Genomic DNA, 20,052 nt, shown 5'->3' with positions numbered 1-20,052 from the left:
CTTTAAGGTCACTTCTGAGTATCCTCGACATTGTCCTTTGCGGAATGTTCATTTCCCAGGACATAATTTTTTGCTACCGAAGTGGGTTTCCACGAATTCTCTGTCTGACAGCCTGGATGGTTTGTGGTGTTCTACTGCTCCGCAGACATCCTGGTCTTTGGCTGCCAGTGCAGAGGAAATCTCACAGTACCTTGCTATGGTCCGATAGACGAATCTCAGTATGCTTTTTAGAGATTGGAGAAGTTTGAAAATCTTCGATGATTTGTGACCACACTTGTGTAATTCAATAACAGCTACACGGTTCTGTTCCTGACCTGACTCCATCCTTACCATATCACGGACCTGTAAAGAAACATGAATTATACAATAAACAAGAGACAGATTATTGACAGGAGTAAATTCATTAAAGTCTATGCGCTATAAACGCTCGGTTCTGATCTGCAACTTTTGTGACAGTATTTATGGCCAGACTAGGTAAATTAAAATAAGCCGGCTTAAAAGACAGTTAAATCCAGGATACATGTGAGAATTTTGTTTAATTCCCGGTGGGGGCACTCGAAAAAGTGTAAAAAGCTTTTTAGGCCAGTCATCCTGGATGAGGTTTTCCTCATTCACACCAGGCAAATGTCGGAGTGGTACCTAACATATAGGTCCCAGGCCGCTTCCTTCCCTGTCCCCGGATAGTATGATTGCCGAGTGACGTCATCCTTCCATATGTGACAGGCTAACATGGTCATAGACGCCGAAAGCCCAGAAATCTAAATCCTAAATCCTAAATGTAAGAATTTTGAAGATCTCTTACCCATTACCTCTAGATAGGTCTTAAAAGCCCCTATTCATTTTGATATGTTGCATCTTGAACAAGGTGTATACTTCCGGCAGAGAATTTGACATTTTAACTTATATATACTAATGGAACGGAACACTGTACTACTATCATGATTTACATAATGTTAAGGTTGCACTAAAAATCATTCTTTCTTTCTTTTTGCTCGTTTACTGTACTGTTCTATTTTAAATTCCAATGCCCAAGAAGGAAACCAAAGCAGGGTTGTAAACACTTACTTTTGAAACGAGCTGAGCTGAGCTCAAACTCAAGTTTTTAAAAAGGTGTGATTCTGCATACAAATGGAAATTTTAGGGTAAAACACTTGACAAAGAAAGAATACTGTCTAAGGAACTCGATTAGCGTTGCCTTCCGCTACCTGACAACTAGCGCTACCTGTAAAGAAATTAAATGATGTTCATTAATAACATTGGTAAAATTTTCCGATATCTCTTCGAATTAAAATATATATTTAAAAAAAAAAAGCCTAAATAGGACCCCATTCCCATATGTGTATAGAAGAAATGTGTAATATGAAAGCATATGTTTCCGATCAAAGAAAAGATATAGGCATCTAGGCAAAAATTTAGGTTCTATTTATAACATTAATTTATTGTTTGATTGTTGTAGGCGTGAATTCCATGAAAAGAGGACGAGTATGGTGGCGTATTTGAGATTCCGGAAGAAGAAAAGCGCTCAGAAGGCATTAGTGGCAAACGGTGAAATTTTCGAAGGCCACCATCTGCGGGTTGATTTAGCAAGTAACCAGAATCATGATACAAAAAGAGCCATATTCGTAGGAAATTTGCCATTCGGTAAGTTTGCTTCCTCTTCTTGCACATATTACGCACTTGGAAGTCTGAAAACCAGTGTACTATATGTTAAAACCAGCATATACATGAAAACTAAATTTGCGATCCTGCAAGTTAGTTACGGTATTTAAAATAAATTTTCATTTCAGCTGACATAAATTTATTTTAAATATCGTTGTAATAGCTTTGCTTAAACATTTCCACTTTCTTTCAGAGCAATGCTCTCCTATTTAGTGGGTTTTAAATTTCACCTCCCATATCTTCTTTCCAAATTGCTCTCTTTGTTGCTGAGATTAACACCATTCATTAAATTAAGCTTAATATCTTAGGTAGTCCTCACCGTTATTTCGTTAAACTATTACCAAAGATTTACGACTTGAAACGATATAAGCATGACTACAAAAAAATTTTAGCAGTGTGTACTTTTTTCTCACTAGATTTATATATATAAAGATTAGTATGTATCTTCCACATAGCGGTGACGTTCTTTTGATATATTATTATTCACTAATTGCAAAACTATATTTGAATTTTTCAGAAAAAAAATATAAAACCAATACTGTACTTAGAATAAGTTTTGTAATTTGTATTTTGTCTGTACACTTTAAGAAGCGGGTGGAAAAAAACAAAACTAAGAAATCCACGTGCGTGAAATAAACAAAGATTTCGTTAAAATTGATTTCCATTTTTAGATTCTAAGTCCACAATACATAAGTTTCTTATGAATCTTTGATCTTTCCATTCCAATCCATCAGCAACTCACAGTTCACTTGATCAAAAGCCTTCTTTAGATCATAAATACAACATACACTTGTTTCCCTTTCTGTATGGATTACTCTTAATAAGCCAATTGCATTACTTCTCTCTCCTAAACCCAAACTGTTCTTCATCAATTTCTTCATTTATCCTTTCATATAATCTTCTGTTCAGTATTTGAAGCACAAGTGTTTGAAATATGAGACTAATAGTGTAGTCCATGATAATGTTCACTATAAATCTTTTAGCCACTTTCTTGTTTGATATATTTCATTGCAGAATCGGAACAACTTTTTCTTTGCCCTTTTCTCTCATATTTTTAATAAACTGATTGGTACATTACCTATCCCGGTTGTCTTTCCGTTGCTAATTTCGCATATAACTTTTTCAGACTCATCCCAAAGAATATTAAACTCTTTATCATCATAACATACGTAATATTCTACTTCAATATCTAGGTTACGCGGTCTATCCCTACTGTCATACAAGTCTTCAACATCATTTTAATAGCTCATGTAAGCATTGATCCTTTAAGCTGTTGAGCTAGAATTCCCTCCTCCTTTTCAAAGAAATTACAGAAGAAAGAGTGAATCAAAAAGAAATTAAACTGAATGCAAAGAATATTTTACCATTTGTTATAAAACTTTTGTCTTACATTCAAACATATAAGAAGTTCGTACCATTATTGAAAGTTTATTGTTCGTGTTTGAAGTTTAGAATTGCTACTTTGTATATAATATTGCTAACAAATTGTTGGAACACAGCGTACACGCTCACTAGTGTGAATAATATATATATATGTATCACTGGCGCAAATCCCGGGGGGGGGGGATGAGGGGGACATGTCCACTCCAATCTTGGAACTGAGGAGGTCTGTCCCCCGCCAATAATCCGTTCGAAATGTGTTTTTGGAGAGAAATATAATTATTTTTGTCGGATTGCCACAAAGGAACGTGAGATGAAATCGATGTTCCCCAGAGTACCTCAAATCTGCTCACCTCCCAACGTTGTTGAAGACAACTCTGATCCTCTACAACATTGTTTTTCAACTTCTTAAATATTTTGGACATCGTAAATATATATATATATATATATCAGGGTGGATTGATTTAAATCAGTCTGATTTAAATCAAGATTTAAATCACTTGATTTTTTAAATAAAAATCGTTGATTTAAATCAAATTCCGAAATAACTTAAAGTGAAAATAAAAAAATGAAATGAAATTTTGAGTTTTACGTCCCACGGTTATGCCGGTTAGGCTAAAAGAAGACGGTGATGATGAGTAATGAATGAAATGGTGGAATGAAGAAAGTGGGAGGAAACGGGAGAACCCCGGGAAAACCCACGCACACGGTGTAAAAGTGAAAATAAGTAAAGTCCCGTTTCTGTTCTGTTATTTCGATTATGGAAGATGATGATCATAATACAATGAGACTCAAATGTACAGTATATACAGCATAGTATTAAAACAAGTGTCATGCAGAGGATGAATAGGGAAAATCCCGTTTTGAACGGGTAACAGGGCAATTCTGTTTTCTTCTCTTCGTAACATAGGGTTTATATTGTAAATCGTTAACTATTCCAACGGGGAAATCACCATATCGATATATTTAAGACGAAGATTCTTTTGTGTGCGCGTCTATATATTTGTTCCCAGATAATAGGGCGTATTTAGAAGTGTCCTATCCCCTCTCCGAAATTTTGTTAGCTTTTATAATTTTAGGCAAAATTTATGTATTTCGTGCCGCAATCTAGTTACAATTTCCTTTAAAATATGCTCCTGCCAAGTATCAGTAACTTTTGTGGAAAAAAGTGTCACTTTGATAAGCGTTGCTGTATAAATTTTCCTTAACGCTTAACCTTTTAAATTATATCACCTATTTTTAGGTGATAGGATAAAATCTTCATTGTTCGATCAAAAAAGTTCCAATAAAGCTTTTTACGTCGTTTTTTCAGGACTGAAGGCATTGTAGAACACGTTACATATGCTTTCACGCCTCTCTGCGTCGAGACATAGAATGTGATAACGTCATAAATTTAAAAAAGATATTTTTTGTTGTGCCTATTTTTATTATTTTTTGGCGGGCCTACATTTTGCATTCAGAAGACTGAAATTCTGCACACTCGTTCAGTGCACCCTTAGTATTTTTCAGATGATTTCAGATCTCTGCGTGAAAGCAGGGGGTCCAGAGGGGCAAAAAAGTATTTTAAAAAAATAGCTTTCTTCGCGATTTTTCCGCCTAAGATGGGCGAGGAGAAAGATTCGATTTAAATCAAAAAATCGATTTAAATAAAAAAAAATCATCAAAAATGATTTTTTTTAAAAAAATCATGATTTTTTTCCACCCTGATATATATATATATATATATATATATATATATATATATATATATATATATATATATATATATACGGGAACGGTCTTACCTGCCCCCCCCCCTTCCAATGTTGAAGACAGATTTGCGCCGCTGATATATATATATATATATATATTGTCAACTAAAGCCTCCTAATAAACTTGTCTACTTCGTACATTTTCTTTTGCTTACTCGTTTCAGTCTACCACATGCATGTAAGAAATAAGTGTACTAAGCAAATTGGATTTCCTATTTGAGAATGAAACGCAACTTTTTGGCAGTGATGAGATAATAGTGTAAAATAAATAAGTAAAAGAGAGGTAAAAAAAAATGCATATGCTTTATTTCCAGACGCAGAGGAAGAGGACTTATGGAATCTTTTCAGCGATTGTGGAGATATCGAGTCCGTGAGAGTGGTTCGACATAGACTCACAAACATGGGGAAAGGAATCGCATATGTTAATTTCAAGGTACGTAGCCAGTATAACTAGATTAAAGACAAGCTCATTTATATAGCATAGACTTTTTTTGTTTTTGTTTGTTTGTTTGCAGAGTAATATAGCCGAATGGTTTAAGCTCATCTGCTTTTTCACTTGGGCACGAGTTCGTTTCTCCGGTAGGAAACTTTTGTCTACAAAGTAATAGCTATAAAAGCTGTTGTGCTGACTACATAGTACATAGCGAAAAGTAGTCTGGCTGGCAATAGCTGTTCGTACCGTCAGGTAGGGTAATCTCTCTGTATAAAAGAACTGCCTGACTGATCGATGCCTAGGCAGAACTAATTAAGCTAGAAACTTGAAATTTGGACAGTACACAGGATACATAAGGTAAAGAATGATTTTTGGAAATTCAACGTGAGAGTTGCAATTATTATAATGTATCCATATTTCGGTTTAAGACATGGAATTTTGTATTTGGATAAAATAATTAAACACGTGTTTCAGCGATTTCTGATATTTGACCTAGAAAAGAAGAAAAAAGGGTTGTAATTATTATATTATATCCATGTATCATATATATACTGTTCACTGAAATTTGGTGTTTGGAATTGGAATTTGGTCTGGTGAAATTGGAGACCAACGGACATGATAAAAGAAAGTTAAAAATGGAAAGGATAAGAAGAAAGAACCAGAAAAGTAAGAAGAAGAAGGAATATAAGAAAGAAGAAGATGGAGGGGAAGAAAAGAAGCCATGGTGAGAATAGAAAGTATAGGGGAAGATACTGAGATAATCAAGAGAGTTCTAAAGAAAATAGGGAACGTTTCAACATACAGGAAAGGGAGTAGAAGACTATTGGATGTGTTAAGAATGAAGAAAAAGAACAGAAAGAGGAAAGCCGATGGAAAGAAGAGGAGTGGTTTATAAGATAAGATGTGGTGATTGTAATAGCTGTTATATAGGTGAAACGGGGAAGAAACTAATAGAATGATTAAAGCAACACCAAGATGATGTGAGATTGGAAAGAGAAAGAAATGCCATTTTTAAACATGTAAGGGACACGGGACACAATATTAATTGGTGCGAGATTGAAGTGTTAGCACGGGAACAAAGGACGTTAATAAGGAAGTGGAAGGAGGCCAGGTTCATCGAAAAAGAGAAAAGCTGTGTTATGAATTGGAATACAGGACTTAAAATTGACGAGCAGTGAGGCAAGTTATTCGAAAGACTTAATTTGTAGCTTAGTTTTCCACTGGACCAGAGAGGATCTTACTGTTTAGTTTCAATTTTGATCATCTTCTATCATGATTAGCTGATTCTTTATTGATCAGCCAATCAGCGTTCAGAATTTTCCGTGTTTCCGTTATATATGTCTGCTAAAAGAATTAAAAAATTTTCGTAACAATGACTATATATATATATATGTTAAAAGAAATTAAACAGCGTTCCCAGTGTTCAATCTCCATCAGTTAATTCAGCGGAATCAGTTGAAATCGATATCCCCGGCAATGACTTGGACTCCAGTACTGGCAGGCCTGTCAGAGGCCACTTTTCAGCCACTCCTAGATTTGCGAAGGTGTTACCTTGTCCTCCACTGTGGAAAATTTTATGTGAATGCAAGAGGATTAGCCATTCATATAGGTAAAAAGCATCCGATCATAAACGCAGAAGAGGATTGTCTTCATATCAATAGTAATTGCTTTCCTGACTGTAGAGCCACAAATATAAGAATCACTAACTGCAATCACAGGATTTAACGTTATCTAACTTGGGTAAACTGTTGACTTTATTAAGATCATCTACACACATCTTAAGACGTGTCCCTCGTGGTGCTCGAACTGAGGTTGCTGATGCACTTTCCAAGTTATTACAGCAAGTAGCTATTTCAAATGCAGAAAGAGAATGGATCAACCTGTTTATATTTCTATTTGTAGCACTAACTGCTCCCAAACAATCCGAAAATATAAAAAATCTTACCTCATGGGTAAAACAAAAAGTTCGTGTTTGGGATAATATAGGTATTGACGCCTTAACCTTATACTTGCAAAAGATCAAGAAATCTTTACCTAAACAGAATGTGTCAAATCTGAAGATTATTGAAAACAAACTAGCCGATGGTGATATCCGAGGAGCAGCCCGTTTACTCATGTCAGATGATACAGTAGCAGCCCCTGACACTTCAGTGTTTGAGACGTTGTTGGAGGAACATTCAGCCCATCCTGGTACATTTACTTCACCGAATCTTCCAGAAGATCAAAACAGGGTTCAAGGAGTTTCAGTAAACGAAGTTAAAAATGCTACAAATTATTTTCCATCTGGCAGCTCGGGAGGTCTGGATGGTCTTCGCCCTTCGATTCTCAAAGATCTTTTATCTTCCCAAATATTTGAATCGAAGGAAAAGCTATAAAAGTCATATTGCGTTCTATTCAATCTAATTATTTCGGGAAAATACTCTTAGAAGTTCGCCCGTTGTTTTTCGGAGCCAGACTTATCGCTCTTAAAATGAAATGTGGTGGAATCAGACCTATCGCCATAGGGAATATTTGGCGCAGAATATCAGCCAAAATTATATGCTTCAGAATACGAGAGCCTGTTAAGAACTTTTTGTCTCCCCATCAACTTGGAGTTTGTATTCCCAACGGAGTCGAAGCAGCTCTTCATGCAATCAGGGTATATTTTTTCTCCATATACAACGCTCCAAAGGCTGGAAGCGTAAAGCTAGATTTTCGCAACGCTTTTAATGAACTTCGCCGGGACTCCATGCTTACTGCAGTGTTGAACTATTTTCTTGCAATATACCCATATGTTCACCAGTGTTACGTTCAACCCAGTAACCTATTCTTAGGCCAAGACACTATTTCATCCCAGAGAGGAGTACAACAAGGCGATCCCTTGGGCCCAGCACTTTTTGCCATAACAATACATTTTTTAGTACATTCAATTAATACTGAACTAAACATCTGGTATTTGGATGATGGGACTATTGCTGACAAACCTGAGGCTGTCCTTTCAACTTTAACACATATAAATGAGAAAGCATCAGCTCTTGGCTTACATTTGAATTTCTCAAAATGCGAAGTTGGTTTTCTTGGATCAGATGAAGTTACATCCGACCAATTATTTAGAAGATTTGGAGCAGTTGCCCCAGGAATACGTCTTCAAACTAAACATGATGCTTGTCTTCTAGGTGCTGCTCTCACAAAGGAAGCATTTACAACTGTGCTATCAAACAAAATATTACACTTAGAATATTCTCTGTCTCGGCTTGACTCGATTTCAGCGCACGCAGCTTTTTTTTTTTTTTTCTTTCTTCTACGTACTTCATTGTGAATCCCTCGCCTAAACTACTTTCTACAGTGCTTTCCATCTTGGAATGAGACTCCACTGCTGAAGAAATATGATCATATCCTCAAAATGGGTCTGGAGTCAATTTTGAACTGCTCCTTACGTGACGACTCTTGGATGGAAGCATCCTTACCTGTTGGATTAGGAGGCCTTGGTATTCGACGAACCGTTGATATGGCGATTCCTACCTTTCTAGCGTCCTATCACGAATCTCTTCGTTTAATCGAGGCTCTCCTTTCTCAAGGTTACCACCTGGACCCAGATGGGGTAGTTCAAGAAGGCTCTAGCAAATGGATAAATATAACAGATACGGGCCTTCCAGAAATCAGCAAGAGGTTCTCAGGCATCTTGGTACACACCAGTAGCAGCACATTTCCATGAACTTTTACAATCCGTCGCTGTTCCAGAGGATAAAACCAGACTTCTTGCTGCGTCATCCCCCCATGCTGGGGCATGGTTAAATGGGGGCTGGGGCACCTTCTCCCCAATTAGGTCTTCACATGACTAATGAAACCTTTCGAATCACAGTAGCCTTAAGACTAGGTTCAACTGTTTGTGAGCCACATCGCTGTCCAGCTTGCGGGGATCAAGTTACCCAACGCGGCCTACATGGCCTCTCATGCACGAAGAGCATTCATCTGGTGGCAGAAACACCAGACATTCATCTGTTAATGACATCATTTTGCGAGCCCTCGCGACGGAAGGAATTCCTTCTATTCGTGAACCGTCAGGCTGTTGTTGTTCCGATGGTAAATGACCTGACGGCATGACATTAATACCTTGAATGAGAGGCAAATTACTAGTATGGGATTTTACATGTTCGGACACATTTGCCCATTCAAGCCTCCCATTGACTGTTGTGAATGCTGGAGAAGTTCCTAGACGTAGAGAAGCAGAAAAGGAAAGGAAATACAACAACTTCCTCGAGCAATTTATTTTTGCTCGAATAGCCATCAGACCGTAGGGCATGGGGTTCTACAAGCCTTGATTTTATTAGAGAGGTAGGCAGACGCACATGTATCGTTTCTGGAGATGTTCGCTCAGCATCCTTCTTAATCCAACGTATATCCATTGCAGTCCAACGTGGCAACGTTTCGTCAGTTCTTGGTACGTTGCCGCCTGGAAGGAAACTGGAGGAGGTGTTTCTTCTCTAGTACAACAGAAACAAGCGAACAATAGAGTAACTATAAGTGTTAAGTACATTTTTTAATGTAAAAGTGATTTCACAAAATTCTTGTAACATAATCCAAAACAACTATGCTCTATTTTATTTATATAAGAAATTAAATATTTTTTCTTAACAATGAATATGTCTGTTAAAGAATTTTAAAGTTTGTCATAACAATGACTATATATATATATATATGCATTTTCATTTATTTTCGATAGTATTTGAAGAAGGATATGTTAAATACTCGAAACTGTCACATTTATTATGTTATTATTTTATAATAAAACAGTGCTTTGCTCAGCATTTGTATTTTAGTGTAAGTTAAATATTGTATTGTATTTGTATTTTGAGTAAAATAATTAAACACAGTTTTTGATAGAAGGGAAGAACAAGGGTTTGGAATCTCGATGAAGTTGTACAAGGGAGAAAAATGTTCTTGCCGTTTGTGATCGTCAGAAACAGAGACATACAGCTCATGGTACTTAGCATTAAGTTTCGATGTAATCTTCTTCCCCTTTTGCCAACCTTTCTGCGGCTGCGCAATGCCCTGGCATTGAAACTCGAGTGTCTTGGACACAAAAGCAAACAATAGCGAACGAGCCTCCATTTCTCTTCGACACTGGATGAGCTGTAATTGCTATGTGTGCGCAACGTACCTATATTACCCCCACAGGTCAAACCAGCGTCGGGATGTGACTCCCTTTATCGCTTAGTTCTTTGAAACTGCAATCAGCCATTGGTCCTCCAGGTTGGACGTTATGCCGGGAAAATCACCCGATATTTAAAACTGCGATCGAGCAAAGTACAAAGATAAGCGTCGGAAGTGGACTGCTTTCTCTGGATGCCAACTTTGCTATGGCCAGTTTCTGATAATTGGGTTTGTGATTTGGAAGACGTATGGACCCGGAGCTATGACACGGAGGAGTGAAGCACATGCACTCCCAGCAGAAAAAGATAGAGTGGTGCCCAAAATGGTTCGTGGGAGTCTTGGGAAGTGGATGGTCCGTGGACGTCCTCCTCCATCTGAGGTGGAAGTGCCTCATTCCTGCCGACTGTTTGCGTCCAGTGTTTGTGTTGTCCGGTCTCCAAGTATTTGAAAATATTAAAAAAAAAAAAAAAAAAAATATATATATATATATATATATATATATATATATATATATATATATATATATATATATATATAGAACAAATAAATAAATAAATAAATAAATAAAAATAAAAAATAGCACAAAAAATCCGCTGGTGGGGTCTATTTTTTTTATTCGACAGGTTGTTGGAACCTGCTAAACGCCTGGGAGGAGGAGATTAAATCAGAGCTGGCTGACCAACACGTTGTAGTCGCATCAAAAGTAAGAAGTCAGATGAATCGAGTAGTAAGTGTATGAGTAAACCAATAGTTAACAGTGGAAAGTGAAAGTGCTGATTTTATCCGCAACCCGACTGAATCTTCAGGAAATAGACTTGGAGCGAGGGACATCATTATTATTTAAAAAAAAAAAAAAAAAAAAAAAAAAAAAAAAAAAAAAAAAAAAAAAAGAAGAAGAAGAGGAAAGTTCCTTTAGCCCACTTGCAGCTTAGCAACTATAGACTGGACGACCTTTTCATTTCTGACTTTTTTTTTTTTTACTTAATGGAAATACAGGCAGTTAGGCAACTTATGATAAGGACGCCAGATTTGCTACACTGCGACTATCAAACAAACAAAAACTCAGTAAACGTGTCCCGTACATCGAAACAAGAGAAAAGTTTATTTTGTACTTTGCTGAGATAAACCCACACATTTTTCTTCTTTTGATGTAAAAAACACGTTGACTGAGTTTGTTGATGGTCGCAGTATAGCCAATCTGACATCACTGTTACTAAATTACCTACAACTGCTTGTATCTCCGAAACTACACACTTTTCAGCAAAGTTCAAAATAAACTTTTCTGGTGTTTTGATGTGAGAAATATGTTTTCGAAGTTTGTCGGTTTCCTCCTGAAACACTTTGTATGTTTCTATTACAGCTTTGTTTTTGATTGGATTCCTCTCAAGGAGAAAAACATACCGTGTCCATATGTCTTCGAGAGAGATATAACAACTTTATTCCCAGCGTGTATAGGAAAGACTTACCGTCACTTAGGGTTTGGTCGTGCGTGCAGGAAATGCTGTTACTTACGAAGGGCATACATAAGTAAAGACCGTTTAATGGTGTTCCCGAGGGTTTTTTTTTTTTTTTTTTTTTTTCATGAGAGCAATTCAATAAGTACCTCTCAATAATTTTTATGTAGATGAAAATGTAATTGGAAAAATATCAAGAATATACAAAGTTAAGGGTCATATTAAAGTACGTTTCAAGAGAGCCGCCCAGTTTCTCCACGGCATCAACACATTTCTTCCCTCGTGGCACAAGTTTCAAAATACTACCTTGTTAAAATAATGTTCATAGAAGTCTATCATTTGAGGGCATAGCCATTTGCGCACAACCGATTTGACTTTGTCATCGGAATTAAAACGTTGACCGGCCAAGACTAAATTTTTTCGGGCGAAAAACATGATACTCTCAAGATGCCAGATCGGGACTGTACGGTGCGTGCTCGAGCACCTACTCAAACTTCTCGGGTTTCTCACAAACAGAAGGAGCAACATGGGAACATGCGTTGTCATTAAGAAGTTTGGTAATTTCAGAATGTTACGGCTTTTAACGCGAAACGCTATTGTGGCAATATTGTTTCATCATTTTTTTAAAAAAAAATTCTTTGGTAGGAAGTCAGTATGTTTCTATTCCATGGATGACCGCTTGTGTGCCAGGCGTGTAGTGATACGCCCAGGATTCATCACCTGTAACAATACCTTCAAGAAAAATATGTCCTCATTCAACGTACCATGCTTGTTAAGCATGTCATCATCCGTTGCCCTTTAGGATGCCTGTGAGGTTCTTTGGCACCCACCAAGAAATCACTTACCAAAATTTCACTTTGTCATGCACCACACAATACCGTACAAATTGTTGAACATGTTTTAATATGTTCGGAAATGGATTCGCTGGTCATTACCAATTGCCTCTTTAGTTGCTGAGAGATTCTGTTTGCTTGATGCTAATATTGGATGCCCGGCATACAGTAAATCCGCAAGGTTCACACGGGTGTCTTCAAAGAGTTTGCACTATATGAAGATATGTGCTCTGATTCATACAGTCTTTCTCATACACACATACCATTTCTCTGTGAATTTCACCCGGGTTTTGTCCTTTTGCCCACAAGAAACAAACATAGACTATAACACACGCACCTTCTTTTCTCAATAGTTTACGTTTCTGCCATTAGCTGATTTCCTTGTAGCTACATAGCTAATGTACGCGCCTTCGGCGTGAGAAACTCTGATTTGATTATTGTTGGGAGCTCGTGGTTCGAATCCCACTTTAAGCTTTAAGTCCATGTTTCATATAGCTTCGGAGTCCAATGGGCTCTAAATTCAAATAAACGAAGCTCTAGCGCTAGAAGTACACTCGATCGAACAACTGTTAACTACAATACGACTTTCAAAGTACTTTTCTTTCAATTTTCACGTCTCGTATCATTATAATATCGCATGAAAAAATTGTTACTTATTGACCCGCCCTCGTATACAGGGTGGCCCAAAAGTAGGTAGACACTCTCGTATTGATCGACTTATGGCATTTTACATAATTTACTTATTGTTATCCATACTGGTTTAACTTAGGCTACTTTATTGTTTGTTTTCAATTTCTTTTCACTTATACATTAAAGTCGGAAAGACCGAAGCAAATAATCTCATTATCTAAATAAACTGTCATAGTTAATCAATGCAAGGTTGTATACCTAATTTTGGGCCACCCTGTATTACTTTCTTCGTGCAAGATGGCTTTTGTCTCCAAATCTGGATTTTTATTCTTAAGTTATTTTGGAAATCGTACAAAAGAAAGACCGTCTAATAATTTCACTTTTTACCTGGACTTTGACTCTATTGGTCGCAGCGTGGAAATCTTCATATGTAATATATTGTATGGAAGTATTGTATTATAGTTCCATTTATTGTTACCACTTTTAAAAAGAAAGAATATGGGCTGAAAGAAATAGTTAAAAACATTTTGTTATGTATGTTTATCTTCACATTATTATTTATAATGTTAATGATTGTTATATTCAACAGAATTCAGCTGCAGTGGAGTTGGCATTACAAATGGACGGAACAACATATAAAAATCGGGAGTTGAGAATCCAGAGAGCCGTAAAGAAGCCAAAGCGGAGCTCGAATGAAGGATTTGGAAAACAAGGAAGGCGTCCTAATTTTCCTAGAGTAGGAAGGCCCGCACCAAGGAGGAACGAGGGCTCAAATTTTCCTAGACAAGGAAAGCTCGCATCAAGAAAGAACGAGGATCCTAATTTTCCTAGACAGAAAAAGCCCAAAGCAAATAGAAACGAAAGTCCAGTTGGACCACCGAAATCTTTCCAAGGGGAGATAGCAAAGCAACGGGGTAGGGGAAACAAAGTAAGTATTTTGTTCTAAATATGGCTCTTGGTTTACAGTTTTGTGTGTTCGTGGCCACAACATTACGTTAATAACACAAACTTACCAGTAAAGTGTGTTTAGAGTTGATTTATATTGTTCATCTTTTTCTTTCGATTCATCCAGTTATTTAAACACGATTGCAAAATTGCAACAATGGTAACAAGTAATCTTTCGCCTGTTATCAATCGACAGTAGCGACACCATACGGCGGAATTCAGCTCTGAGCTATTTGACTGCTGCTTCACAAGTTATTCTATAGACGTATAGATGCGGGAATGTGCTACCACTGGTGGCGCCATTGCTACGAGAAGAAACCATTTGCATAGTTGACGGTAATAATTAAATGTAGCCCGGCGTAGCATAGGCGCTAATGTTCTCGCCTTTGGTGCGAGCGGTCCCGGGCTCGATTCTCAGTGGGGACACTCGGTCGAAGAAGTATAAAAGCTCTTTCAGGCTAGCCATCCTGAGTCAGGTTTTACTCATTCACACCAGGCAAATGCTGGTATAGCACCTAACATATATGTACAGGGTGTTTCAAAACAACACCGACAACGTTTGGGAGGTGATTTCTGACACCAAGACAAGACAAAATGTATAGACCAACCTGGGTGCACAAATGCTTCCTTTCGCAGTTATAAGATGCCGAAAACATTAAAAAATAAACTTTAAAAGTACATAGCTTCAATACCATGGGGTCTACTGTAGTTGGGTCAAGACTTCAGTTAGGAACTAATACGTGCGCTATCCAAAAATACATGTTTCAGAATCCCAAGGTACTCACCAACTACCTCTATAAAAATTGTTGCGGAAGTACCGAAGGATTCTGAAACATGGATATTTGAATAGGGCACATACTAATTTCTAAGTGAAGTCTTGACCCGACTACGGTAGGCCTCATAGTATTGGAGCTATGGACTTTTTTTTTTTTTTTTTTCATCATGTTTTCGGCAGCCTATAACTCCGAAAGGAAGCATTTGTGCACCCAGGTTGGTCTATACTTTTTATCTTATCTTGATGTCAGGAATCGGTGTTGTTCTGAAACACCCTGTATATATACAAATGCATACCAGATGAACCCCCTGCTCAGGAAAAATATAGTTGCTCCTTTTATATTATATAAGTTGTAACCTGGAAAAGTCAGAGAATTCGTGTTGGCCAAGCAAGTGTGATATGTGTGTTGTATGTTTTGAACATAAGAGTTGCCTAGCAATCAGATCGAATTAAGTTAGTTGTGAATAAGTGAAGTAAATCACAGTATAATGTTGAAATTTCGACAAGTTTTATATCTAATGTAAAAACTTTATAGTTCAGTCAGATACTTTATTATGCATTGATAGGTCATTTCTTTGGCATTTAATTCTTGGCAATTTAAGCAAAACTTAATCAATTCATTCTGAAGAAGCATTATAGCTTCGTGTAACAGATCACCTGAAGTGTAGTATTCTTTTAAGTGGAATTTACTGCTGTCTAGTACTGATTACATGCCTATTTTTTATTAATTAGATGCGATGGATATTTTTTAACAATTGTAATTTACTCTTGTTCTTTTTACAGTATAAGAAAATGGGAAAAGATCAGAAGAAGAAACAGGCGATAGCAGCCAAGCTGACTAAAAACTACAAGGAATAGTGAACAGTATTCTCTGCTCTTCACGAAAATCGAGGACTACATTTTGTTGAATGTAATGTTGATTGTAAATAGTAAATATTTACGCAATATCTATTTATAGGTTGGCTTCGGAAAACAACCTATGCGTGTGATCTAATTGGAATTTTTTTTTTTTTAAAACTGATATGTATATGAAAACTATTTTTCCTCAGAAATATAGAACGTAATTGGTGCCACTGTTTTTTCTTATCTGCATAACCTTGTTTTCTATGTATGGGAGTAGTGTTAGTCTTGGCAAAAAGATCTGTCATACGAGGTGCTACTCAAAATATCCGAGAAAGTCATTGTAATAATCACAAAACTATATTTACGTCCTAGTCTTCTGTCACCTTCAATGTTGTCCCCTCCGGCATGTATGCAACGATCCCAACTTTGTTCCCACTTTTGGAAGTCTGCAGGGTTAAGAGTGTTCAGGACCCGTTGCGATTTCGCTTGGATGCCTTCAATGGAGTCGCCCTTTCTACGAGATTTTCATCTTCGGGAACAGCTAGAAGTCGCACTGGGCTAAGTCAGGGGAGTAGGCAGGGTAGGAGACCGTTGCCGTGTTATTTTTGGCTTGGAATTCCCTTACAACGAGCGAGGTGTGCGTGGGCGCATTGTCATGGTGCAGCACCCAGTCTTTTGTTTCCCACAGCTCTGGCCGTTAGCACCTAACACCTTCCCTCAGTCTCTCTGAAACCTCGCAATAAAAGTTCCCGTTGAAATTCTGACCAGATGGAACAAACTCCCTGTGCATAATTCGTCGAATGTCGAAAAAAAAAGTGATAAGCATTGACTTGATGTTGCTGCGAATTTGTCGAGCTTTTTTCGGCCTTGGAGAGGATGGCGTCTTCCATTATAGTGATTGCTGCTTCGTTTCTGGGTCATAACTATAGACCTAAGATTCATTACTTGTAATGACTGGATAAGAAGTTGACACATGAAATTTTTGTTGCAGCTCAGTACACGTCTGAATCCTGAGGTTTCTTTGGTCGCTGCTAGAAGGCGAGGAACCAACTTCGTTGTAATTCGTCTCATGTTCAGTTCATCGAATAGAATTCCTTGACATGTACACTCATGCCCAAAATTATTGTCGCATGTCTATAAACATGTTGTTGTAGGAATATAATTTGATAGCGAATTCGACCGGTATTTCTTATAATGTTAGTATGTGTATAATCGGCAAAGACATGTATGTAGCAAATTTCATGTCAAAAGAGCAGTAAATAAGAACAATAAAACGAAAATAAAACGTTCTTGTCCATTTAGCAATATTTAGTTTTACTCATTCTAATTTTAGTATTTATAATTCTTTTCCTATGAAATTTACCACAAATATACATTTCCCGATTATACACATAGTATCAGTATTAAAAGTACCCTGCAAAATCATTATCAAATTATAGTCTGACAAGAAGACAGTTATAGATATGCGACAATCATTTTGGACATGAGTGTACCATACGACAGTCGAAGTCTGTTAGAAACATCGTGAATTGTCTGCCTACTGTCTTCGCGAATCTCATCACACATTTTCATGATCATTTCCGGTGCTGTGCATGTTGACAATCGGCCAGAATGTTTGTCATCTTCCAGAGATTCGCGGCCTTCTTTGAAACGCTTGAACCACTCAAATGTTCTTGCTTGACTAAGTGCACTCTTACCAAATGCCTCTTTCAGCATGCAGTGGGTTTCGACTGCAGTTTTTTTCAACTTGACACAAAACTTGATGCAAATCCGTTGCTCCTTGCCGTCAGGCAATTGAGAAATCGCAGAAGCACTGAAACACTTCCTGACACGCACAACTACAACTGAATGCGCCATAGATGATGAAACTTTGTGGTACAGTAGCTAATACATGTTCCTCGAGACTTCTAGCGACAGAATGTCCTGCTGCTACTGGTTTGCCCGGTAAAAAAAAAAAAAAAAAAAAAAAATAATAATAATAATTGGGTAGCATCTCTTATTGAACAAAAAAGAAAGAAAAAAAAGAAACTCGGCTTTACTGGCTACCAATAATTGAACTAAAAAAAAACTCGTAAAGTTCCACATTAACAGTTGCTACCACAGACGACTTAATGGGTAAGAAATTCCATAATTTTTCAATAGTTTGTTTTTATTGTTATTCTACTCTATTTTCTAAAGTGGAATCCTTAAAAGAAAACTTGAGTTGAAAAATTTTATACATTAAAATAGCATGTTAATTATTCAAAATTCCGAAATATTTTGTACCCTTAATTACTTTGCCTAGAACATTCTTGGATGTCAGTGTTAAAAATATAGAAGAAGTGAGTTCCTTATAAAGAAACTCCCACGATTATCCTCGAAGACTAAGGGAGTCAGTGATAAGAATGATGATGATGTGATATAAATGAAGAAAGTGAACAAACCAGAGAACTCCGAGAAAACCATGCACATGGTGTTTGATTACTACATAACCCACTTGGCGCAAGATGGGGTAGAATCAAGGACCACAGAGCTACCATGATCTGAAGTGAGTTTTGTTTCAATGAAATAGTAGTCTTTCGAACACTAGGGACCCAATATTAAAATTGGCAGGACATCAGTGGCTCAGTGATAGAGCGTGCACCTCTGGCACGTGGAGTCGTTGGTTCGATCCCAGCTCGCGCCAAGTGGACTTTGTGGTGGACAAACACCGTGTGTGGGGGTTTTCTCGGCGTTCTCCCGTTTCCTCCCACTTTATTTCACCATTTCACATAATCACCTGCTTAGCTGGCATAACCGTAGGACGTAAAACTGAGACTAGAATAACAATAGAAGATGGAAGCTATTCTTGGTACATTGAATATGTACACTTATGTCCAAAATTATTGTCGCGTCTATAAATATATTGCTGTAGGAATCTAATTTGATAACGAATTCGCTCTGTATTTCTTATAATGTTAGTATGTGTATAATAGGGAAAGACATGTATGTGGCAAATTTCATCTCAAAAGAGCAGTAAATAAGAACATCAAAACGAAAATAAAACTTACTTGTCCATTTAGGAACATTTTGTTTTACTCATTCTAATTTTCGTGTTTATGATTCTTTTCCTATGAAATTTACCACAAATAAACATTTTCCGATTATACACATAGTATCAGTATTAAAAGTACCCTGCAAAATTATCAAATTATATTCTTACAAGAAGACAGTTATAAATATGCGACAATCATTTTGGACATGATAGTACTTGTATTGAAAAAGCACCTCCTCGTTACCTCTTGGCGATTGGTTCAATGGGAACCAATGTTGAAGCCGGAAGATCTAACACTTCAGGGCTCAATAGAAATTTTGAGCTGCTTTTTATTTTGCGTCCTACACGACAGCGAGACTTAACTGTCCACGTGAACTCCAAACCACTGCTGGGGCATAAATCCCATGCAGTTGGCTGTTGCGTAAATGATAATTCAAGATAAACCCTCACAGTATGCTGTTCCTCACCACACTATATCGCCTCAAAAAATCTGAATTACAGAACCACACCATCGATAGAAGGATAAGACATGATATAGAATACAGGGCTAGCATAAATCATTCATTCATTTTGAAAAAGCTATATTTTCAAAAGTATTACACATACACATATGAAAAGAACCACAAACTCACCAAGTTTGTATTGTGTATTCCACGTGGCAGCACGACTCCATTATTTTTCGATCGAATGTGACAGTGTGGCTGTACGTGTCGTGTCACCAAAGGGGCAGATATTGAACATTTGTAGAGGGTGTATAAACTTGGTGAGTTGAGTTGAGTTGATTGAGTTTAACGTCTCGTTCAGCAGCGAGGCTATATGAGACTGGACCTACTGATTAACGTGGACTCCGAACCACTTGAGCTCCCGCCGGGAATCGAACCCGGGTCTCCCGCGACAAAGGCACGTACGCTAACCGCTTAGCCACGAAGGAGCTCTATAAACTTGGTGAGTTTGTAGTTCTTTTCATATATCTTTCATGTGTGTACGCGTAATACTTTTGAAAATATAGCCTTTTCAAAATGAATGAATTATTTATGCTAACCCTCTATATGCTTTGCATTAAAGGCGCCATTTTTCAAAAAATGTAAGAAGAACCGGCAGAAAGTGAAGAGTATGGCGCCTGTGGCGTTACTGCTCAAAAATCGAATTTAAGAAGAATCTGCCTACTAGGCTAGAACCCGGCGGTTTAGTGCCTAAGGAGCC

At 37.3% G+C, this 20,052-nt stretch overlaps 1 protein-coding gene across 4 annotated transcripts in view; it reads left to right on the top strand.

Annotated features, from left to right (window-relative positions):
• LOC145663901 (uncharacterized) overlaps positions 1-16,003 on the top strand; it is a 41,273-nt gene extending 25,270 nt beyond the window's left edge. For all 4 annotated transcript variants that reach the window (XM_081730078.1, XM_081730072.1, XM_081730073.1 and 1 more), the window contains exons 4-7: positions 1,457-1,641; positions 5,105-5,223; positions 13,863-14,201; positions 15,777-16,003. In XM_081730078.1, the coding sequence (XP_081586204.1) occupies positions 1,457-1,641; positions 5,105-5,223; positions 13,863-14,201; positions 15,777-15,851 (718 nt within the window). In that variant the 3' untranslated portion in view covers positions 15,852-16,003. The remainder of the gene's footprint in view (positions 1-1,456; positions 1,642-5,104; positions 5,224-13,862; positions 14,202-15,776) is intronic.
• The last annotated feature ends 4,049 nt before the right edge of the window (positions 16,004-20,052 follow it).

The sequence above is a fragment of the Thermobia domestica genome, chromosome 11 (genome assembly GCF_964235325.1).
Source record: "Thermobia domestica chromosome 11, izTheDome1.hap1.1, whole genome shotgun sequence".
NCBI classification, from domain to species: Eukaryota; Metazoa; Arthropoda; class Insecta; order Zygentoma; family Lepismatidae; genus Thermobia; species Thermobia domestica.
Note: the sequence above shows the minus strand (reverse complement) of the source record. Positions and strands in the feature narration are given on the sequence as shown.